Below are 25849 nucleotides of genomic sequence, written 5' to 3' on the forward strand. Positions count from 1 at the left end.
CGGGAGTTTCCCGGACAGACAGGACAGGACTGGAGGCGGTAGCCGGAAGCCCAGCAGTACAGGCACAGACCTGAATGCCTCCGCCTGAGGCGTTCCTCCGGAGACAGGCGCCCTCAACCCAGCTGCATGGGCTCTTCCATTTTTGTAGATGGCGGGGTCCCGCTGGTTGCGGGCCCTGCAGCTGGAGGTGAACAGGAACGCTCCACGGTGGATCATCTGGGCATCTGCACTTCCCAGTGACGCTCCTGGAGGTGGTGGTCTATGCGGCCTGCCAGGGCCGGCGATGTCATCATCCGGGGCCATGGGTTGGATTCCCGCCACAGCCCCTTTAAAACCTGGCAAGGCGCATGCATGCCTAGAGGGCGACAGGGCGCTGGATGGCAGTGCCTCTCTGCGGCACACATGGGGAGACCCGCCGGGAGGCAGAGAGGTCCGTGGTGGAGCTGGGGACGGCAGAGGAAGCTCGGAAGCATAGGCCTCCAGGCAGGCGCAAAAGGTACAATAAAAAATTTTGGGGGGTTAGAGTAAGGGGTGGGAAGCTTAGGGGGAATGGGGGAAGGCAGTGCAGCTCGGCACATGCAAGGTGCACAATTGTGCACCCCCTTGCGCGCACCGACCCCTGATTTTATAACTTGCGCGAGCAAGTTATAAAATCGGGCGTACATGTGTGCACGCCATGTAGCACGCGCACATGTATGCACGTCCGCTGCTTTGAAAATCTACCCCAGTTAGTTCAAATAAAATCCAATGTTAGAAATATACTTAGCTTATAACTTCATTCTCAATATCACTCTGACAAGGATCCTTATTTTGAGTGATGTCCGCATCAGGGGGTCTGTAGAACTTTCTTAATACTGCTCACTGATAGTTGGTCCGGTCAGCCTTTGAATCAATGCTGTAAAACAAGGAGGCAATGGGAACGGCTTTAAAATTCACCAGGAAATGACATAATACCAACGAGAACCAATGAGAGAAAGTGTAATCTAGATCAGTGGCTCTCAACCTTTTTTCTGTCGGGACACACCTGACAGATGGTTCTCACATGCATGACACACTGAACACATGACCATCATAGGGCTAAATGTAAAAGTACAGTTTGCATTCACAGGAACCCCCCTGACCCACAATTATGGATGTAAAGCAGAATTATAGCTAACATGTAAATAGATATCATCAAACAGCTGCTAAACCAAATGGAATTAGTTATTAATATAGAGAAAACAGAACTCCTACATTTAGAACGAAAAAATATACAGATCATTCAAAACCCAATCCCATTCAAAAACAACCAAAAAATAGAACTAACAGAGAAAGTGCGTAACCTCGGAGTGATAATTGACACGGAACTAAGCATGAAACAACATATATCTTTAAAAGTAAAGGAAGGTTATGCTAAACCCATGATTCTTAGAAGACTAAAACCATTACTAACAACCACCAACTTTCAATCAGTGTTACAAGCGTTAATTTTTGCAAACATGGATTATTGTAATGCCCTACTACTAGGTTTACCATACACCACGATAAGACCACTCCAGATACTACAAAACACTGCGGCAAGAATTCTGACTGGTAAAAATAAAAGAGACCATATCACCGAAACCCTAGCCGAACTACACTGGTTACCCATTGAGCAAAGAATACAATACAAAACACTATGCACCATAAATAAATTAATACATAACGAAAAAGCAGAATGGCTGAATGCCGCCCTTCGTGTACACATCCCTCACAGAAACCTGAGATCAGCTAACAAAGCACTCCTAACCATTCCCTCCGTCAAAACAGCAAGACTAACCCAAGTAAGGGAAAGGGCACTATCCTTAGCAGGTCCCTTACCATGGAACACCATGCCTTCAGAGATCAGATTACAAAGAGACATCAAACCTTCAGAAAAAGTTTAAAAACATGGCTATTACAAAGAGAATGGAGAATAGAACCCAGGGGAGTGTAGGATGCAGACAGTAGAACACCCACACACAACACCCTAATCATGATGTATTTTATTTTATCTTAATTTTTTGTTCACCACCAAAGGATAAGATACAATTATTAATCTATTTTTGTACTTAAAACTGATACAGATAGAAATGGACATGATTTATCACACCCACCAAATAACATTGACTATACAACTATGTTACCGTTGTTATGAAAGTGGACCCTTTTTTCGAGGTAGATGGCTACCATCGAAGGGTGAGGCCTCTTGGACTGTAGAGACTTGCTAGAAGACTTCACCCTGGAAGCACACAACCCCCCCCAGGTGGAGCCCGTAGGGGTCCGGCCGCTGGGACTTAGGCGACTCCTCTGAAGACTGTAGAAGGTCTGGATGCAGGCGCCTCCTGCAGGTCGTGGGTTCCAGATTGCTGGCACCTCCAGCAAGTCGCGACAGTCTGAGAACGGAGTTGAGGAAGAGTCCAAAGCCGGTCCGAGAAGCAATATACCTGCGGGGTCCGAGTCCAGTCCAGGGTCAAAGCAGGAGAAGGGTCCAACGCCGTACCAGGATCAAGCCAGGAGAAGGGTCCAACGCCATACCAGGATCAAGCCAGGAGAAGACACGTCCAACAGTCCAGAGGTCAGAAGCCAAGAATCAATCCACAGAGCAGGGGAGAAGAGCGGGACGAAGAACCAAGAACCAGGAGCCAGGAACACACTCAGGCAGGAACCTCAATACCAAGGCAAGGTCTGAGAGGCAGACCTTGCCTTTAAATACCTGGAAGAGGAAGCAGCATCAGAAGGGAGCCATGACATTTCCTGTCGTGGCCCCTTTAAATCTATTCTTCAGCCGCACGCGCGGCGCTAAGAAGCCAGGAAGGGGGAGGAGTCATCGCAGCCCCGCTGGGCTCCGCGGCTGGCCCGGACAGCGGCCAAGGCCGCGAGAAGAACGGAGGAGGCTCCCTGCTCTTGCAGGAGCCTCCGGGTTCCCCCGATGTCTCGGGTGAGTTGCTGATCCCGACCGCGGTCCGGCACGGCCATGATGGTTGGCCCCGGTCGCGGCTTGCCGCGGCCATAACAACCGTAACTTGATGGCACCTGTGTAGTTGATATAATTTAATACATTTAGCAACATTAATTTATGTGCCTTATTGTAAACCGTTGTGATGGTATATATCTTAACGACAATATAGAAAAGATTTTAAATTAAATTAATTATGACATTCCCCATACAACTCACCTTACAAAAAATATATTCTGGTTCTAGTGTCATCTTAGTAACAGCAACACATCTCCAACTACCAGGCTCAATAGCCCTACTTATGAAAAGACAGCAGTTTATCACTAATGCGTGTCCTCTTGAGAAAATACAACAAATAAGACTGATACAGTAAAATACCTCATCTCGGTCACATACACAGAACCGACCTAACATACTACCAGGATCTGCAGTAATGCACATAAACTAATCCACACACAGTTACACTTGTATTATGGAATGCACTCAAACAGTAACAACCCTACCTATGAAAAGGCAACACTACAAATATTAAATCAGGCCCTAAACACCAATTAGGAACACCTATTAGGAAAACAGAACTAGCCAAGCAGCTACAGATCCCAATACAGAAATAATTGTATAACTATACTAATAAGCAGAATAAATGTTTCACAAGAACTATGAACAGAATAATATCCAACAATTAAAAACTCAAAAATGTTTTAAAATTCTCCAAACACCAATAAAATATTTCAAAACAGCAGACACATCACATAATATTCAGTAATTAAAATGGCAGTCAATCAAGAAAAATAAACTTAAAAAGCAACCTTTACTAACCCCCTCCAGCAGCTCTCCTACTCCTCTTCCATGCAGGCCAGTAGCATATACCAGAAGCAGTAGTGGCTGAAGCTCTGTACTCATGGTCCTCTTCCTTAGTGCCCACAACCAGTCTCACTGTCTCTCTCACACACACACACATACCAGTTACACCCCCATGACCAGTTTCTGTCTTTCACACACCAATCATCTCCCGACCAGCCTTTCTCATACATACACACCAGTCACCTTCCCAATCAGTCTCTCTCTCTCATTCACATACAAACACACACAGGCTTCCCACTTCCATGTTATATCTTACATATACAGGCTTCTCACTCCCATGCTGTGTCTCACACACACCCAGGTTTCTTATTCCTATGCTAGCTCTCGCCACATGCACAGGCTTCTCATTCCCATAATCACTTTCTCTCTCTCACACACACATACCAGTCACACTCGCATACCAGTTTCTGTTTCTCAATCTTTCTCTTACACACACACACACACACCAGTCACCTTCCCGAACAGTCTCTCTCTCTCATGAACACACACACACAGGCTTCCCACTCCCATGTTCTATCTTACATATACAGGCTTCTCATTCCCATGCTGTGTCTCACACATACACCCATGTTTTTCACTCCTATGCTAGCTCTCCCCACATGCACAGGCTTCTCATTCCCATAATCACTTTCTTTCTCACACACACACATAAACTCCAGTTATCTCCCTGACCAGTCACTTCCATTGTCTCTCCTATATACACACATACACATCACCTCTCTGACCAGTTTCTCTCAGTCACACACATGCTCTCTCTCACACACTTTACATAGATGATCTCAATCAAATGCTCTCACACACAGGCTCTCAGTCACAGTTACACATGCACACTCTCAATGTCTCTCTCTCATTTCCTGCCCCCCCCCCCCCGAGCACACATGATAGCTGCAGCAGCCTCCTCCTCTAGCCCCCGCAGGCCAAGAAAGAAGAATCCCATCGGCCACGGGAGGCTAATTCTGCTGTCTCCTGTGCTGATTTCTGACTGCTTCTGATTTTGCTTCGGGCCCACGCTACTGCTCGGGGCCACCGCTGCCACTACCTTTTAGTTCAGCATGGCTCTTTCTTCTTCCCGCGCACCCCACTGCACATCACTTCCTGTTCCAGGCCAGGGTGGGGGCAGATGCGGGAAGAAGAAAAGGCCCAGCCGCAGTTGCCTGTCTCCACTAACACTGCTGCCGTTCCCATCCGGGCTTGAACGTGCTGATAGCCCGGGCGGCAACGGCAGCAGTGGAAGATAGCCTGCCTTTCGCTCAGTGAAGGAAGAGGGGGGGGAAGTGCAGCGGGAGACCAGTAGCACGTGACACACCTGCCGCTGCTTGGCGACACACTGGTGTGTCGTGACACACCAGTTGAGAAGCGCTGATCTAGATCAAAGAATACCAGTTAATACTTTCATTAAGACCACGAGGGGCTACTGTATCTAAATGAAAAATCCCAAACTGTTCCCTTTTATTAAGGAGAGTTTGTAAATCACCCCCTCTTGACGATAATTGAAGTTGTTCCAATACAATTCATCTCAATTCTGCAAAACTATGTGAGAACTGCAGACAATGGGAGACCATCAGAGCAGTAATTTTTGCTGTGTTAATACAGCTCCTATGTTCAATAAGTCTGACCCTAACAGTTCTCTTTGTGCGGCCAATATAAAACAGATTGCATGGGCAGATTATCAAATAAATCACTCGTTGGGATAAACAACTTGTACTTGAACATAGGGCTAGCTTGTGATGAAGATTAGGATGTTGCCACTCCGAACCTGATAATGACGATGGACTCATATCACAGCTTCCACATGGAAAGTGTCCAGTTATTGAATGTACCATACATATACCTAATTGGGAAGCGGTAAATTGGAATGTATAACAATATCCCGAATGCTGCGCCCCCGTGAAAAAGATATCCTGGGAAAGGTGTTAAAAACTCGTATAAAGCCAAAACTGGCCAATATGTACATAAAGTGTTTACAATATCCTTTGCACAATCAGTATAACGTAAGGTACAGGTCAATCGAGAATCTGCGGATCCAGTTTTGTATGTTAACAATAACGAACAATTCTCAAATAGTGCTCTTTTGTAAGCTTTTTTTATTACTGAACGGGAGTACCCACGTTGGAGAAACTGCAAGTACAGGTCACTTGACTGAGTTTTAAATTCATCCACCAAGGAGCAAATACACCTAAGCCGGGAGAAACCACCCCAAGGGTGACATGTGAATCATGTTGCAGTCCTTTTGTTGGCCTAGACAGAGAGATAACAATGCAAATTCTTTCCTGTGAATCTGACAGAAGTCATTCCTACCTAGGTTAATGTTAAATTACCCCCTGTCTCCACAGCAGTGTGGTGGTGGGGGGGGGGGGGGAATGCTATGGCAGGAAGCCTTTGGTATTATCTCCTAGATTACAATGACACCAAAATGACCTGGCTGCAATTGCTAAAATTAAATAGATATTTCCGCAGAAGGAAAATTTTGATTTGACTGGACCTAAGGCAGTTCTTGGAATCAGAACTTGGGTGAGTAATACCTGCCTAGAGTCAGGGGATTGATTGCAAGCATTTGCAATGGCTTCATTAAGCAAACAGCGGAGCAGCTCATCTAAAGGGATGAAAAGAAATCACGTGAGACTTAACTGAGAACTTATGCTATTATTCTGGCCAGAATTTAGGTGGGAGTTTTGAAATATTGTACAAGTGAACTGAACTGAGATACAGAGTAGGGCTCGTAATTTTTCTTTTATAAGTTATAACTTGTTCCTCATTTTCCAATGTAAATACATTTTCTTTCTTTTTCTTTACTATGCCATGTGTCCTCATTTTCTATAGAGTGTAAGAATCCTAATGAGTTATGTAAATGTGCATGCCTTGATTTTACAGGCACTACTTGCAATAGCCACATATTGTGGTTTTTATGTTATTACTTGTTGTTTTCTTGTCTGCACCAGCCTCTCCATCCCATCCCTGGTAGAACCTTTAGTTGTGTGGGTGCACTACATGTGCCTGTCTCTAATCACACAGCTGAGAGGTAGAGTTATTTTTGTGGCCCCTCCTACTCAAGGTGTGAGGTTTACACAAAGGGATGGTACATTTGGAATAGCCGCGTGGGCACATATGTATGCGTGTTTGCCGACTCGCATCCAGAGATGCGGCCATTTTATAATATAGCACATATATGAGCACATGATATAAAATAGGCTGTACATGTGCGCACAATTTTAAGTGGGTGCATGCCCATACACGCCAATGCAATTACCCGTCAAACCAGTTCATTCCCAGTTCATCCAGGTAAGGGATAGGACTTCCTAACGCCCCTATTTAAATAGCCTCCCTTCTCCCCTGTTTAGCTCCAACCCTTAAAACCCGGCTGACGTGCCTAGATTTTTTTATTTTATTACTTACACACCATCCACAGCAGAAGTAAATTTACATGCCAGGGGGCCCCAGCAATCACTTGTGTGCTGGTTTCATTGAGAAATCCAGGTACGCCCAGACCATGCCCACTCCCTGCCCCTTTTTTGAAACTTTTTATTTGTGCGTGTAGCGGGAGGTACATGCGTACTTGGACAGCTTCTAAAATCCGCTCAGCACGCACCGGCCCAACTTGTGCGCATATCTCCCAGTTTTGGTGCGCTCTGGGCTTTTAAAATTCACCTGTATGTGCCTGATTTTAAAAAGCATTTACTCAAGAAAAACTGGGCTTTACTTGAGTAAATACACTTTACTCAAGTAAGTGGGCTTTTGAAAATTGCTACGAGAGCATGTTACATAAATGTGCATAACTCCTTTGAAAATTATCCCCAAGGTTTAAAGATTCAATAATTCTTCCATAATTGCACCAGATGTACCACCTTCTTTGGATGCCAGTTATCAGGAGATGTGGTTTATGGCTTCAACATTTTTAAACCAGAAGTAACCACAAACCCGCATCTTGCCTACGGCCTTTGCCACTATCCATTCTCAGAAACTCAAAAAAGTATCAACAAAAATCCATATATAAAGGGATAAAAAAGATGATATTCTAGAACAAGCCAGGAAGAGCAGAAAGTTTAGGCAACTATTTTGTCTATAGCTAGTGAGTGTCCCCGCCATTATTACTTTTCAATTAAGCAATTGAGATATACTGTAAAACATAAAAATGAAAACATATGAAGAAATCCTGAGTTTCTTTCTTTTTATTTTTAAGGCTAAAACCAGTAGTGAAAACAAAGTAAAGTTGCAGAACTTTATCAAATACTTGTCCTCTGCTAGTTTGGAAGATATCAAGCAGAACGAAATGCCAGAGATGCAGTATAAATTGGGGAATACAACTCAAAACGCGGGTCAGCCACTCTTCATCGCGAACATCAGAGCAACATCGGTAAGTCTGCATTGCAAATTGCATACTGTGTGCTGCAATAATATTTACAAAAGTTAAGGTCAGAAATATTCAGGAGCAAGAAACACAGTAGAGTTCTTTCAAATGCTATCACCAGTCAATGGAAATCTGCCTCATTTCCATCTACATTCAGCCAAAGGATTCAGACAGATATCTCCCGCTTCTGAATAAGAGGTACTTTCCTCCTGCTGGCTCGGCTCATTTGTTGCAATGCAAGTAGCACCGTTTTGATTCAGTGATATCGCCACAGTGGTGCAAGAGGTGGAAAGCGCCCTCTTCACCCCCTCCAAAAAAGGGCTTGCCACCCCTTTCCCAGGCCAGTTCAGTCCTCCTTTACTCTGCAAGAGTGCCGGGAGGATGGCAGGGGCAATGGTGTGCTTGCACAAAGGCCATGCTCTGGACAAAGAAACAGAAATAAGTAAGCATGGGGGGTCCGTTTTGAGCCAACGGGCACTTTCATCATGAGGAGAGTTGGATGGATTTACTAGGTAAGAGAAAGCGGTACGGGGTCACTTTGGGGCCTGAGTGCACACCAGCTCAGTCACACTTCATGCTTACTTTCTACTCTTTTGCTGCTTCTTCAGCAATAGCACAGCTTTTGTACAACCACACCATCCACTCCTGCAGCCCCATAGTCCTGGATCAACTGAGGGAGGAGGACCCAGGATGCAGCAGTAGGAAGATGCAGGACAGGGAGTTGTGGAAGAGAGAAGGTAGAGAGTGATGGGAGATGCTTGGGGTTGGGGGAGGAGAGTGATGGAAGATGCTAAACAGGGTGAGGGAGAGAGTGATGGGAGAGGCTGGGTGGGGGTTTGTGATGCTTCCTATGGCTGATGGACTCCGAACTCAGTCGTGGAGGGGGACTTTCCTGGCCACTTGAAAACTCAATAGAAATCACTTACAATTTTTCCCACAAGTCCTCAGGCAGGGTTTGAACCATCCCGGGTCTGGCTGGAAGGCAAGTGCCCACCCTGCTGAGCCACCCAGCAGAGGCTGGCCTTGAATTCGAACCTTAAGTCTCTAGCTTTGTCTTTCAGTCCTCTATGACAGCCAACACAAAAAAAAACTAATCTCAATAAGTTCTCCAAAACTCAAAGTCTGGCCCAATGGGCCTAACTGCCACCTCCCGCCATACCTCTGGGATCTCAAACTTTTCCCCAGAGATACAACCACCCACTTGGCAGTTTTCTTGGTAAGGTGTCCTTAAAGCAGGTATCCTTTTGTATCCACAAGCTCACCTTCCTTGGGATCACTGTTGCTGTCCTTCTTCGCACTGTAGACACAACATCCAGGGTCAAAGTCTCCCAGAGCAAAAGGTAGCAAGGTCCCGATCCATCCTCCTCAGTCCCCAGCAGAAGACTGAGACTGCTCTGATAGGGACTCCTTTTTATATCATGTAGACTCCTCCTCCAGTATTTATTTATTTATTTATTTTTATTTATTTATTTAACATCTCTTTTATACCGATATCCGTTCGCACATCGCATCAGTTCACAATAAACAAAAACTTTTGGGCGGTGCCCTTACATGTAACAGATAACTTAGTGAACTAGGAAAAATGCAATTAACTTTTGGGAGAAGCCCTTACATATAACAAACATCAATGGGTAGATGCAAAGCAATAGAACTGTAACTATAACTATATACATGAGAGTGCACAGTACAAAATCAGCGGACATAAGGCGTTCATAACAAAATGACATTGTAAAATTCATAAGGGGGTTTTATATAATAGGGGGTGACATGTGGTAGGCTTGTTGAAAGAGCCAGGTTTTAAGTTTCTTTTTGAAAGTGGGGGTATATGTCTCCATGCGAATATCATGGGGCAGGGAGTTCCATATGGTGGGGCCGGCAAGAGAAAAGGCTCTGTTTATAGTAGAGGAGAGTTTAAAAGATTTGATAGATTGGGCAGTAGCGAGGGATTGGCTTCTGGGGCTCCACCCTCTATTTCCCACACCTGCGTCTTTTCTTTCTCTATGGTTACAGGGAGAAGGAACCAGTGTGCGTCCTTGACTTTGTGTCGCCGGGTTTTTCTTCCCCTCCCCCCCCCCCCCTACTCCAGGATTTTTAGTTCCGGGGAGTTTTTGTTCCTGGGGTTTTGGCCTATCTCCCCGGGCTGGAATATAGACCCCGTCACAGGGTTAGAGACAGTGAAGAGAGATGCTGGGCAGGGGTTTGTTGAGAAGAGAGGTGAGATCCTGGGAGGGGGGAAAGAGTGATGGGAGATGCTGGACATGGGGTAGAGAGGGGAGAGAGGGTGATGGAATGTGCTAGGCAGAGGGTGGGAGAAAGAGTAAGGTTTGTTGTGGGGATGGGTGAGAGAGAGAAAGATAGAAGGTGGATTCTGGGCAGAGGAAAAGAAGGGGAAAGAGAGAGCAGGGCAGGGGGGAAAATCAATATCAGAGACAAAAGTAGAGGAGGAAGTGAAGAAATAGGAAATGAACAGAAGATCTTAGAAAAGGAGTTACAAGAAGAAAGACAAGAGGAAACATAAAAACATGAGACCAGGACCAATTTGATTTAAAAGAAAATGTCCATTCAACAAAGATAGAAAATAAAACATTTTATTGTCACTTTAATGTTTGTAATATGTCAGTTTTGGCAATGTGCATTTCTTATATCTTTGAATTTTGCTCAGTACAGGAGGAAATGCATTTCTGTGTAAGGAGAATCTCAATCCTTCCCCTTACTAGCAGATTTTTCCCTTAACCTTAATGTCCATAGTGGTCTCAACAGACTGCTACTGTGGTGAGATTACTAGATGTTAAGGGGATGTGCCACTCCCCATTGGGAGGGATTTTGAGTCTGATTAAAAGGCTTACACCTATGTGATGCAAGGGAAGTCAGCCTTAAGCCATCCAAGGAATGAGGGAGTCAGGAGAACCTCTCCTTGTGGAGGATTCTCAGAAAGGGTTTCCCCCCTCAAAGACATGGCCCATGAGTATGCAGTAGGATTCCAGGAGTTGGAGTCTGAGTATACATTTCTTCACAGAAGGATGCAAGGGGCCTCTTTCTTCCTCAGGGAAATTTCCAGGAGAGAAGAGAAATGCAATTATTCCTTCCCAGAGAAAGTGGCTGGAGCCCAGGAAAAGGTTTTCAGGCTTTACAGGGAGGAAAAAGTCTCAGAGTCCAGGAGGAGTAAAAGCCAGTAGACCTGTGTGTAAAAACTTGAAGTCTTGGGAGGAAAGAGGAAGTAGGAAATCTCACTCATTTCTGAAGTAATTCTTTTAGAAGTGATTACAGAAAGAAAAGAGTTTGGAGAAATGGAAACCATCCACTAGAGGAGAAGTACTGTATGAATTCCTGTTTGACATAGGAGTTCAGTCAGAAACTCTTTCGAGTGCCAGAATCTATTGAAAGAAAGAGGGCAGTGACACTATAAAACAGGAACTGGAGAAAGATGCAATAGAAGATGGGACTCTGCCCCAGGGAGCAGAAGGATGATACTGCTGAAAGAGACTGAGTATTTTTTGTCTACTGTTTTTGGACTCATTTGCTGCTGGTGCATTATTCACTAGTGTACCAGTATCTTTGGATTTTGTGTTATCCATTTTCAATTAAAGATGTGCAATTATTTAAAATGAAACTGCAAAACGCGACAAATAAGGCTAATTCGTTTCATTCAGAGGGCCCTGAAATGAATCAGGGCTCCCCGAATGAAACAAATCTTATTTGTTCATTTTGTTTTAAACTAATCATTTGACCTATTTGGGGCACTTTTATCACACAGAGGGACGTAGACTTACCTGGCTTGAATTCAGTGAGCTATATGGGGTGGATCGTAAGGATATCTTTCCCTATCTGCAAATTGACCATTACTTGAAATCGCTGCCGCCAGCCTTCCTGCAGAATAGAGTATTCCAGAAACTGGAGGAGACATTGCAATTGTCCCAGACCAAAGCCCCCACTCTCTCTTATTATTATAAATGCTTAAACAAGGCCAGCTGTCCTGATTTCTTTGAAACCATGACGGCTCATTGGAATGTAGATGGGGAATTTCTGATGACAGTCAATGTGTTACGTGCTTGTTATCGGGGGGTATCCCAGATCACGAGTAATAGCTCATATCATGAGTTGCTGTATAAATTTTTGGGACGGGCCTATATTTCACCACAGCGGGCATTTCAACAACATATTGCGATTTCAGAATGTTGTCTCAGATGCCCAGGCCGAATTGGAACTTTGACTCATGTTTTTTGGTCGTGTCCAGCGGTCTTGAGGTTCTGGACTCTTATTGCTAAATATCTAGCCGGGATATTGGGGATTTCCATTCCAATTGCTCCTATGTGGCTGTTGTTTGGTTATATCCCAGAGATGTGGATTCGGGATCTGGGCACTCGCCTTTTCATCCAAAAGGCTAGTGCGGTGGGGAAAAGAGTGGTCTTATTGCAGTGGCGAGAGGTGGATCCACCCTCCTTTTGGGTGTGGAGAAACCTCTTATATACAATGATGCACATGGAGTCTTTTTCCTCCAAAGGACCTCCTCGGTTGCGGAAGAGATTCTTAGCCATTTGGGAACCGTATATCCAATCGCTTCCTCATCGGGCTCGGAGCCGAATTCTTAATGCATGAAGTCATAGCGAATCTGGACCTGATGGGTATTCCCAGACATTGCACCTTTTTCACACTATAGGAAGCAAGTGAGCTTTGTGTTGGACTGGACACTATATTCAGAGAAGAACAGGGGACAGGGATAAACGGAGATTGGGGGGCAGGTTTGGGGGGGAGGGAATCGATGTCTCTGTTCTGTTATTGTTGTGGTTGTTTTCAGTATTGCTGGGGGCGGCGGCAGAACAAATCGCACCCAGACAACTGTATGTATGTACTTTAATAAACTTTGATAAAACTGTTTAAACATAAACTAATCATTTGGGTCTAGGTCTAGGCCTCAAGCCGGGGCCTTGCCTAGGGCAAAGGCCAAAGCCCAAAGCAAGGGCCACTGCCTATGCCTGAGCGCTATGCTGGCACCTCGGACTAGGCCTGAAGCCAGGGCCTTGCCTAGGACATAGGTCAAGGCCCAGAGCAGGGGCCACGGCCTATGCCCGAGCACTATGTTGGCACCTTGATCTAGGCCCAAAGCCAGGGCCTAGCCTAGGACATAGGTCGAGGCCCAAAGCAGGGGCCATGATCTAGGTCCACGTGCGACCCCCAAGAATTAAACCACAACAAAAAACCCTTACCTTATCCGTCAGGTATCCGATGAAGGCCAGGTCCTGACTCCGGGGCCTAGGCCTGGACTGGGGCACTGACCCAGGACTGATGCTGGGGCCTTACCTAGGACTTTGGCATTGCCATACATCAGAATGGTGTTGGTCTCCGGGTTGGGTCGCAGCATCAGGCCTGGGTCCATGCCAAAGCCCTGGTGTTGGGACCTGGCTTCTGGGCCGAGTCATGGTGTCGGCCTGGGTCCGGGTCGAGGCCCGGCGTTGGTTCCCAGCTTCAAGGCCGGATTGCGGCATCAGGCTTGGGTCCGGGCTGAGGACCCGACCTTCGGGTCGGGCTGAAGCCTCGGCCTTGAGTAGGCTGAGGTCTTGGCGACCTACTGCGCCCTTAGCCTTCAGAAGGCCGAGGCTTTGGTCTGGACCTAGGCTGAAGCTGGCGGATCCCCACTGGACTGGGTAAGGGGGGACTGAGGAGATCCCGGCCCTGGCATTTTTTCGGGCGGGTGGGTGGGAGGACCCAGGAGGTCTCCTTTTCGTGTTTTGGCCATTTTTTAAAAAATTGTTTGATTTGATTTTTCTCACAAATGAAAACAAATCAAACAATCCACAAACTGAAATTTGTGGAAAAAAAAACCTCCTGAAAATGAAAACAAATTTTTTTCTTCTACACATCCCTATTTTCAATGCCTGTAAAAGGACTTTTATTTGCTGAATAAGAAATCCAGGATCTGAGTGGTGATTTTGAGGTTAACTGGACTTATGAATGGAAGAAATTCTAAGGGCCTTAAAAAAGAGATCTTTCCCCCACTGTACAGGAACTCCTGGGAGATCATGGTGCCTGCTGTGGTCTGTGAGTTTTACTGTAAGCCCCTGTGCCCAAAACCAGATTGGGACAGGAGCTACATGTGTGTGTTTCTCCAGCATTGCTGCATGTAGACTCTAGCCTCTTGGGGTCTCATTTCATTTTTTGTCTGCACATTTCAAATTTGTGGTCACTTTTTCTGTATGTGGTGAGGTTCTGTGTGTGTGACCGAAGCGAGGGATTCTGCTAGCATGTAATTTCTGTGTAGGAATCTGTAGCAGTCCAGCTTGTTCTGTTTCCCCCATGGATGTTTTGGAGTTTTGGGGTCTGCTGTAATATTTCCAATGCTGTCTTTTCATAGGAAGGGTTGTTGTTGTTTGAGTCCTGGTAGTTAATGTTGTTTTGGTACGGCAGGATGGCTATTATTATGTGCTGAGTGATTTTTTCCAGGGTTTTATATTTCACAGTGAGCCTTACAGTGGAAGAAGCTTGTGTGGCTGTTACTGAGGTAACACAAAATTTGAATACTTCAGTGTGCATTGTGAGTTTTAAGAGGAAACATCCTAGTTCTGTTCCATATTCATTGTTGGCTGAGGGAGAGGGTGGGGGTTTCTGTGCCTGTGGAGTGTTTGTTTATACATTTTGGGTTTATACTGGTTCTGTTCCACCTCAGACTTTACTACCATTTAGTAAAGAACTGGTTGAATGATGCATACAAATGTATTTATTATTTATTTATAAGGATTATTAAGTCAAAGGTAAGGCAATTATCTCAACACAGGGATACAGCTTTCCAGGTTGATATACAAAATCATATAATGACCACAAGAAAACCCACCAAGAAAATAAATTCAAGCCCCATTTTCTTTCACTCGGCTCCTGAAGAATGGTCCTGGGAGGAAGAGAAGCAGAGCTACATTAGCTTTAACAAAGAGAGCCTATGTTTTTTTAATTAATTGCTTACTGACCTGTAGAGCCTTCCACACAGGCCGATTCAATATAAAGTGCAGGAGAGCCGGCGCTCCGTGTTGAGGGCCCGCTGTCCCGACGCGCGCCCAGGCACCTCTCCTGGGCACGCGATTCTCTATTTAAATGAGGCCGGGCACTAATAAGGAGGCACTAGGGACACTAACGCATCCCTAGCGTCTCCTTATTAGCTGAAAGCCACGGGTTCGGAAAACGGACGCCAGCAAAATTGAGCATCCGTTTTCGAACCCCCGGACAGATTTTTTTTTTTGACGTTTTTGGGGTTTCTTATTTTTGGAACCTCCGACTTACTATCGTTATGATATTAAGTTGGAGAGTGTACAGAAAAGCAGTTTTTTCTGCTTTTCTGTACACTTTCCCGGTGTTGTCTATGATTAATGCCTGCCTTTGGGAAAGCATTAATTTTTGAGAGTAAAATGTGTGGCTTGGCCGCACATTTTACTTTAAGTATCCCGGGTGACTAACTAATAGGCTCATCAACATGCATTTGCATGTGATGAGCACTATTAGTTTTTGCAAGTTTGGCCGCGAAAGGGGTAATAGACGGCATCGAAAACGCGCAGCCAATCGGGTGCTAAATGGTGCACTCGGCTGAGCGCACCGTACTGAATTGGCCTGACAGGAAGGAAAGGTAAGCAGAATGAGCACTTGAACAGGAAAGAAAAGTAAACAAGCAATTAAGCTGAGCAGTGTTTGTGCTGATTGTTTCTTCCTGTCGACAAGAACAATTTGGAGTCAGATTGCAGAGGGATTTGGAGAGGATCAGAAGCACTCCTGAGTAGCTGCAGCTTGTGAGAAAGAAAAGTAGGGTTTTTTTTATTTTTTGGTCAGCGAGCAAAATAAATTGTTTGGCTAATGAAAGTCCTTATCCCTAGCAGATGTAGATTGTATTTTAACCCAGTGGTACTGTTACAGTCTGGTTAGTGGACCCAAGATAGTGTAACAGTCTTACCTTGACTTGCCCTTGGACCACAGCCAGATACCCAGTCAAGGGTGTAATCTAGTACCCCTGGATTGGTCGTCTGACAAAGAAGGTCCGGACCACAATCTGGTCCTAGCGACAAGTAGCCAGCAAGAGAAAGTCCAAGACACAATCCGGGTCAAAGAGGCAGGCAGCAAGCAATAGCTGTTCCAGGGCACAATCCGGGTCAGAGAGGCAGGCAGCAAGCAATAGCAGGTCCAGGGCACAATCCGGGTCAGAGAGACAGGCAGAAAGCAAGAGAAGGTCCGAGGCACAATCCGGGTCAACAAGACAGGTCACAAGCAATCCAAGAGTAGCACCAGCAGAAGCAAGCCTGTAGCCGAGGCAAATGCTGTGCTGAAGAGTGGCATTTAAATAGCCCCATTTCCCACGCTAACGCGGGGACTCCTGGGGGAAGCGATGACGTGCCGCAGTGGGAGGAGTCATGATGCAGCGTGCGTCAACCTGCACTGCAGCTGAGGAATGCTGCTGAGGAACGCGGCTGCCAGCCCCAATCGGAGGAACTGATGCAGCAGGTTGCTGAATGGTAACAGTATCTCCCCCACAGGGCCTCCATCTCCGATTCTGAGGATGAGGTTTGATGGAACTCCTGGAGTAACCGCGGAGCCTGAATGTTGTGAGCTGGTTCCCAGGTGTTCTCCTCCGGCTCATAATTACTGCAAAGTTCCTCACCTTCGTCTGCCATCCAGGATCTCCTCAACTTCTTATTGAGTGTCGTCCTCCACAATAGAGGGGGTGTTCAGCTTAGGCCTCCTAGATGGCCAAGACAAGATTGAAGGTTTAAGAAGTGATATATGAAACACGTTGTGGACCCGCAGCATGAGTGGCAGACGAAGCTTGTATGTGACTTCGCCAAGTTGCTTTTCAGTAGGAAAAGGTCCAACAAATCTGGGTGCAATTTTAGACAGGGTATCCATAATCGGAGATTCTGGGTACTTAACCATACAAGGTCCCCAGGATGGAGCTGAGGGCCCGGCCTCCTCCTTTTATCTGCCTGTTTCTTAGCCTTGATCTCAGTTTGCTGTAACAATTATCAGGTATCTTTCCATAGCTCTGTCATGGAGCAGATGGATTGATCTACAGCTGGACTAGACGAAGAGGTAGTAATAGGCAAAGGTATTTTAGGATGTCTGCCAAAGACTAAGAAGAAAGGGGATGTTCCAGTGGCTTGCACTGAATGATTGTTATGGCACATCTCCACCCAGGGTAATAAAGATGCCCAATTTTTCTGTCTTTGGTTAACATAACATTGCAGGAAGGTCTTGAGGGATTGATTTGTCCGTTCAGTTAATCCGTTGGATTGGGGATGATAGGCTGATGAAAGACTGAGTTTTATTCTGAATTTCTTACAAAGGTTCTTCCAAAATCAAGCTGTAAATTGCACTCCCATGTCAGACACGATATTCATGGGTAGACCATGAATTCTAAAGATTTGCTGTATAAATAGTCAAGCCAATACCAGGGCCGTAGGCAAGCTGGAGGGTGGGATAAAATGAGCCATTCTAGAAAATTGATCAACCACAACCCAAATGACTGTGTTCCCATCAGATGGGGGAAGATCTGTAATGAAGTCTGTAGCTATGTGGGTCCATGGTTTACCAGGAATGGGCAATGGTTGCAACAGCCCGCAAGGTCACCTTCGGGAAGTTCTATTTGCCGCATAGGTGGGACAGGATTCAATGTACCTCTTGGTATCCAGTCTCCACTGGAGCCACCAATAATGACGAGAGATGAGATCTCTCATCCGGGCAATTCTAGGGTGTCCTGCTAAGTGAGAGTCGTGAGCCCAATGAAGGACCTTCTGCCTCAGTCGCCTGGGTACCACCGTCTTCCCCAAAGATACCGTGAAGATAGAGGCGAGCAAGATTCGAGCTGGGTCAATAATATAGTAAGGTGGGTCAGGAGTGTCATCGGGAAGAAAACTTCTAGAAAAGGCATCCGCTCGCTGATTCTTCTCTGAAGGTCAGAAGCATAAATTGAAATTGAATCGACTGAAAAACAACGCTCAGCGGGCCTGTCGTGGGTTTAGGTGTTGAGTTTGTGAAAGATACGCCAGGTTCTTATGATCCATATAAATTATAACTGTATATTTGGCCCCCTCTAATAGATGTCGCCATGCCTCAAGAGCGGAGTTTATGGCTAGGAGTTCTCGATCTCCAATGGCATAATTCTTTTCCGCCGGAGTACATTTTCTAGAAAAATAAGCGCATGTAAGTAGCTTCCCTGATTCTGAAGGTTGCAGAAGGATTGCCCCTACTCCTAATGCTGAGGCATCGACCTCCATGATGAAAAGTTTAGTAGGATCCGGTTGTTGAAGACAAGGTCTTTGATGAATTCTTCTTTTAAACTCTGAAAAGTATGAAGAGCCTCGGAAGACCACTTCCGAATTTCTGCCCCTTTCCTTGTCATGGCCGTTAAAGCAGCTACCAAAGTGGAGTATCCTGCAATAAACTGACGATAGTAATTGGAAAAACCCAAAAAGTGCTGTAGGGCTTTGAGCCCTTTGGGTTGAGGCCAGTCCACAATGGCCTTGAGTTTCCTTGGATCCATAAGTAGACCAGTCCAAGAGACAATGTAGCCCAGGAAGGGTAGCTCTTCTTTGTGAAACAAGCATTTTTCTAACTTAGCATATAACCAGTTCTCTCGAAGGCACTTGAGAACTTGTCAAACATGAATCTGGTGCTGATCCTCAGTTCTGGAAAAATTAAGGATGTTGTCCAAGTAAACCAGAACGTGAGAATACAAGAGGTCTCGAAATATGTCATTGATCATGGCTTGAAATACAGCTGGGGTATTACAGAGTCCTAATGGCATTTCCTGGTACTCATAATGTCCATCTCTCGTGTTGAAAGCGGTTTTCCATTCATCGCCTTCCCGAATTTGTATTAAATTATATGCCCCACGGAGGTCGAGTTTAGTAAAAATTTGTGCACCTTTTAATTGGTCAAAGAGTTCAGAAATAAGCAGGATAGGGTACTCATTCTTCTTGGTAATGGCATTTAACCATCTATAATCAATGCAAGGTCAAAGGGAACCATCTTTCTTTTTAACAAAAAAGAATCCAGCCCCTGCTAGAGACAAGGAGGGTCTAATAAATCCCTGAGCCAAATTTTCTTGAATATACTGAGTCATGGCCTCCAAGTCAGGTCCTGATAATATATAGGCTCTACCCCGGGGCGGGGATTTTCCTGGAAGTAAGTCTATTCTACAGTCATAAGCCTGATGTGGTGGTAAGACCTCAGCCTCCTGCTTACTGAAAACATCCGCAAATTCAGCGTACTGATGAGGTAAGCTAGAGGGAACAATTGTGAAGCAAAGAATTTGAAACTTAGCTGGTTTTAATGTAATCAAACAGTTCTGACGGCAAAAGGAACTCCAGCTTGCTAGCTGCAAAGATCCCCAGTCCAGGCGAGGCTGATGGAATCTTAACCAGGGTAGACCTAGAATCACCTGATTAACTGCAGAAGGGAGCACATAAAACTGGATGGTCTCCTTTTAATAGGCTTGGTGATAAACAGAATTTTGTTCCCCAAAGGCTGTCCTGATACTGAGGAAACTGTAAGTGGTGTTTTCAAGAGTTCTATGGGATATTGATATTGACGAACGAGGCTTCCCTTGATGATATTACCAGCAGTCCTGGAATCCAAGAAAGCCTGGAGATGAATGGAACCTCTGGCAGTGGGTAATGTTACTGGAATTAAGATTTGTGGAGAGGAAACAGCATGACCCAGGGAGGCCTCTCCCACCAGACCTAGGCCTGGAGTTTCCCGACTTGTTTGGTCATTTGTTGGCAAAATGGCCTGTTCCAGCACAGTACAAACAGAGATTATTCTGTCTTCAATGATGCCACTCTTCAGGCGAAATCCGGAATCGGTCAATCTGCATAGGTTCATCGAGAATGGGCTGAGTCTCTGAAGTCTTAGGAACCACAAATGGTCGCTGAAAGGCTGGAGCAAGTTGAATAGGACATCAAAGAGCCGTTCGCTCATGGGACCTCTCCTGAAACCTGAGAACCAAACGGATAGCTAGGCGAATCAATTCTTCTAGAGACTCAGGTGGTTCTCGAGCTGCTAACTCGTCTTTAATGGCCTCTGATAACCCTTGACGAAAAACTGTTGTGAGACTATCCTCACTCCAACGGAGTTTGGCACAAAAGTCTGAAACTGAATCGCATATTCCCCCTGAAGCGAGACCCTTGTCGAATCTGAAGTAGATCAGAAGCTGCAGAGGCAGATCGACCAGAATCATCAAAAATTAATCAGAAGTCCTTCAAAAAACGGTCCAGATTATATAATAATGGATCATCTCGTTCCCAAAGGGGTGAAGCCCATGCCAAGGCTGGTTCCTCCAATAATTATAATATGAAGGTGACCTTGTTTTTTTCTGAGGGGAATAGTGAGGATTCCGGAGAAAAATGCATGCGGCATTGATTTATGAAACCTCGACACTGCTGGGGAGGAGTTGAATTAACAGAAGCTGCGGCCACTGGAGGTGCAACAGCCAAGGCATCCATTCGGGCGGCCAGTCTCTCCAGATCGCCAGTCACTTGATCCAGGACTCCTTGCTGTTGCTGTACACGAGAAGCCAATCCAGGAATGGCCTGTAAGGCTGTTAAGTCCACTGGGTCCATGGCCTCGACTATATGTTACAGTCTGGTTAGTGGACCCAAGATAGTGTAACAGTCTTACCTTGACTTGCCCTTGGACCACAGCCAGATACCCAGTCAAGGGTGTAATCCAGTACCCCTGGATTGGTCGTCTGACGAAGAAGGTCCAGACCACAATCTGGTCCTAGCGGCAAGTAGCCAGCAAGAGAAAGTCCAAGACACAATCCGGGTCAAAGAGGCAAGCAGCAAGCAATAGAAGGTCCAGGGCATAATCCGGGTCAGAGAGGCAGGCAGCAAGCAATAGCAGGTCCAGGGCACAATCCGGGTCAGAGAGGCAGGCAGCAAGCAAGAGAAGGTCCGAGGCACAATCCGGGTCAATGAGACAGGTCACAAGCAATCTGAGAGTAGTACCAGCACAAGCAAGCCTGTAGCCGAGGCAAATGCTGTGCTGAAGAGTGGCGTTTAAATAGCCCCATTTCCCACGCTAATGCAGGGAAATGGGGGAAGCGATGATGTGCTGCGGTGGGAGGAGTCATGATGCGGTGTGTGTCAACCTGCGTTGCAGCTGAGGAATGCCGCCAAAGAACGCGGCCGCCGGCCCTGAGGGAGAAACCAATGCAGCAGGTTGCTGAATGGTAACAGGTACAGCTCTACTAGAAAAAGAGAACCCTTGAAGAGAGAGTAAGCAAAGGAAAAAATTTATGTGAAAGGAAATTTAGTTTAAAGGTAAAATTTTCTAGCAGAGTTCTGGTACTGCAGAGCACATGCAAACTGCAGGGCTCGTGTGCTTTGCACTCATCCTTTCTGTTAGGGGAGGGTGATTATAGTAGGATATGAGAATTTGGTGCTGGAGAAGCATGATGTAATGATGTAGATAAGGTAGTAATAAAAGGAGGTATATGCCCTCTAGGGGGGAGGTATTGAGGAAAGGTTATTTAAGATGCTTTTTTAGGTATCTTGGGAGTATGTGGAGAGAGAGAAGTATTGGGAGCGTAAGGGCTCCTGAAATAGATTTGTTGCCTAAGCTTTGAAAGTTAAAAGATTCCTACAGCCAGCCAGAGTGAGGAACCTGAAAGCCAAAGAGTATCTTCCTTGATGGGGAAGCTGCAGGAAAGAAGTTGTGGACCATGTTGCTCTAAATGCCTTGGGGTTAACAGTGGATTCCGAGTGTTTTTCCTTTTCAAAGAGAGATAATTTGAAGAGGGATTTTAGCTGCCATTGTTTAGTTTGGAACTGTATCCTGTGTCTTGACTGAAGCATTCAATCCTTAAGAAGTATTTGTTTTTTTAAATTTTAATAATTTTTTTTATCATTTGGAATCAAGAACTGTTGTGGACCTTGGTCTTTCTTTAGTGTGGTAAGCCTTCCCTCTGGCCTCTCAGAGACTGATCTGGTCCCATTGGTGAACCCTGGAGGACCTTGGCTTTTCCTGGAGCTGCAGTAGTGCAAATAATCCCCTTCTTCATCCTCTGAAGATGACTCTAAGCAAATGGGGGTTACAACAATATACTGGCCGGTACAGAAAACTTTGCGGGAGAGCCGGCGAGCGCCCACTCTCTCAACACGAGCCCAGGCCACTCTCCTGGGCGCGATTCAGGAAGCCCAGGTATGCAAATTAGGGCCCGTGGTAAAAAGGAGGCGAGTCCCTAGCGCCTCCTTTTTGACAGACGCGGCGGCTGTCAGCGGGTTTGACAGCCGACGATTAATCTTACCGTCATCGGTTGTCGAACCCGCTGACAGCCAGGGGTTCAGAAAATGGATGCCGGCAAAATTGAGCGTCTGTTTTCCAACCCGCGGGACATGGGCAGATTTTTTTTTTTTTTTAAATCTTTGGGGCCTCCGACTTATTATCGCTATGATATTAAGTTGGAGGGTGTACAGAAAAGCAGTTTTTTCTGCTTTTCTGTACACTTTCCCGGTGCCGGCCGAAATTAACTCCTGCCTTTTGGCAGGTGTTAATTTCTGAAAGTAAAATGTGCAGCTTTGCCGCACATTTTACTTTCTGAATCACACGGGAATAGCTAATAGGCCCATCAACATGCATTTTCATGTTGCGGGCGCTATTAGTTTCGGGGGGGTTGGACGCGCGTTTTCCACGCGCTATTACCCCTTACTGTATAAAGGGTAAAAATAGCGTGTCGAAAATGTGCATCCAAATGGGGGCTAACGGTGCGCTCCACCTGAGCGCACTTTACTGCATCAGCCCGATAGTAAAGCTTACATATCAAGAACAGCACTAATTGCCAACACTCAAACTACAACCCTATCAACGAAAAGGCAACACTGCAAATATTTCATCAGACTCTAAATCACCAATATACCTCTTATTTAGAAAACAGATCAAGCCAGGATGCCTAAAATACCTGTAAAATAAATTAAAAAAAAAAATATATATATATACCTAAAAATATTGTACAAAAGCTTTTAAAACAATCATTAAGTCCCTTCTTCAAATTTAAGATCAGACACATTCACATCTAAAGATGGGTCTTAGTGCCTCAGTGACTCATATACAGTATTTTTGGATAATACTTACATAGCTCCAACAAAACCTATTACAGACTGCCAAGAATACATTTTACCCCAAGACACAAATCTGCCATATCAAAACAACACCAACTCCCAGGACTCAAGCAGCAATAATCCTACCCAGGAAAGAGCAAATATTACATCAGGCCTTAGATGATCAATACACATCCTATTGAAAACAAAGCAAGATGGACTGCTATTGACCCCTACACAGAAACTATAAACTAGCAGAATCCCTCATCTCGATCACACATACAGAACCCAGACAAACCCTTACCAATGGCAAAATAAGAGACCAACAAACAACAAAATAAATAAATATAAAACATCACTCATAAAAGTAAAACCATACTAATAAAAAGAATAAATATTTAAAAACTAATGAATAAAACATCAAATAATTAAAACCTCATAAAAATGTTTATAAAATTTCCCAAAATACCAATATATTTCAAAACAGCAAATATATCAAATAACATCCTGTAATGAAACTAAGGATTTAAAACATCTCCCCCTCTGCATACCTGGGATGCTTTGGTTTCCAGCCTCTCTGAAACTGTTGTGGATTTAGGGAGGGGGAGCTGTTCAAACTTTGTCCTCTCTCTCTAACACACATACTCAAACACACACATACACATGCACACAAGCTCTAACTCCCTCACACTCGTATACCCATACACAGGCTCTCCTCCACAACCACACACAGGTTCTTCTCCATACCCATACACAGGTTCTCCTTCACACATACTCTCTGGCTCTCACCCACCCACACTGGCTCTCACACACACAAACATACACACATGGACATACCGGTATTCATCCACCCACACAAGCAGTCACCCACTCACTCACCCAAACATGCACACAGGCAGTCATTTACCCACACCTACAAACAGGCAGTCACACATCCACACATTGGCAGTCACATATACACACACATACACACAAAAAGGCTCTCACCCAGGCCCCCCCCCCCCACATACTGAGGCTCTCAGCCAACCACCCACATACACACACCTACCTACAGGTTTTCTCTCCCCCCCCCCCCCATACAGCCTCTCTCTCACACAAACACACACACACACACACACCCATACATACGATCTTACCCATCCACCCCCAACATCTCTCCCACCCACCCAGGTAGTTATTCACACACACACACACACACACACACACACACACACACACACAGACTCTCACCCTCCCCCCCGAAACACACAGGTAGTCACATACACATACACACACAACACGGCTCTCACCCAGACACATACACCGACAAAGCCTCTCACTCATTCACTCACTCACCCACCCCCTACACACACAGGCTCTCACCCACCCATCCTTTCACACATAGCTTCTCAAACCCACCCCCATGCAGCCTCTCACCACACATGCACAGGATCTCACCCACCCGCAAACACACACCCAGGCTATCACTCATCCACTCAGGTAGTCATATATACGCACAAGCAGCCACACATACACCCCCATATACATACAGGCTCTTAACTAACCACACACACATACACACAGCCTCTCACTCACCCACCCACATACACACACAGGCTCTCACTTACCCACCCACATGCTCTCATCCCCTTGACACAAACAGGCTATCACCCACGCCTCACACAAACACAGACACACAACTGCACAGCCTCTCACTCACACATGCATATAGTTATCCAGACATACACAGGCTCTCACCCCCCCCCCCCACACACACACTCAAGCAAACACCCACACACATACACACAGGCAGGCAGTCACCCACACATGCAATCATACACAAACACATAAGCTCTAACCCAGCTACACATATATACACACACATAGGGCCTGGGCCGACTGGTGACCTCCACATTCTCCTCTCTTCTGCTACCATATAAGTTATTATGTAAGTTTCTCAGCCATGCTGTCAATGTATAGTTAAACCATCACGTTATCCCTGTTCTTAAATCATTTTGTATGAAAGTTCTTATGTTATTCTGTAAAAATAAGAAACCCATATCTTATTTAACCTAACAGTTCAATGTAAACCGATGTGATATTTTGATCGAATGTCGGTATATAAAAACAAACAAACAAATAAATAGATAGATAGAATACCAGAAGGATGAGGTCCGCTGCTGGCCAGAGAGTCCTCCTTCTCTCTTCGGCTGCTGTGGGACAGGCTCTGTGATGACCTGCCAAGTTGTGGGATGGGCAGCAGAAGAAATCACGTTTATCCGAATGTTATCTCCTGCTGCTGCTGGGTGGTCTCGTGGTAAAAGCTAGAGATTGGTCCCGCAGCAGCAGGAGATGAAGTTTGGATAATTGCAACTCCTGCTGTCTGTATTGGAGGGGGAGGGAGGGAGTAGGGAAGTGTGTTGCCACTGATCAGATCAGCCAGGGATATGGCTTATCCCTGCCCAGGCCGATGTTTAAAATTGGGGTGGCATTTGTCACCCTGTAGCAACGCCTATGGGCTGGGGTTTCTCTGAATCCCTTGAAGGCCCTGACCACATGCCACTGATTTCTGGCCAGGAACAAAGGGAAGCACAGACAGAAAATACTCATGGACACACAGAAGGCATCTAGAGTAAGGCA

At 45.6% G+C, this 25849-nt stretch overlaps 1 protein-coding gene across 2 annotated transcripts in view; it reads left to right on the forward strand.

Annotated features, from left to right (window-relative positions):
* The window catches only part of LOC115088219 (adhesion G-protein coupled receptor F1-like), a 101057-nt gene that overhangs the window by 39118 nt on the left and 36090 nt on the right, over positions 1–25849 (forward strand). For both annotated transcript variants that reach the window (XM_029596268.1, XM_029596269.1), the window contains one exon: positions 7998–8171. In XM_029596268.1, the coding sequence (XP_029452128.1) occupies positions 7998–8171 (174 nt within the window). The remainder of the gene's footprint in view (positions 1–7997; positions 8172–25849) is intronic.

The sequence above is a fragment of the Rhinatrema bivittatum genome, chromosome 3, assembly GCF_901001135.1.
Source record: "Rhinatrema bivittatum chromosome 3, aRhiBiv1.1, whole genome shotgun sequence".
NCBI lineage: Eukaryota > Metazoa > Chordata > Amphibia > Gymnophiona > Rhinatrematidae > Rhinatrema > Rhinatrema bivittatum.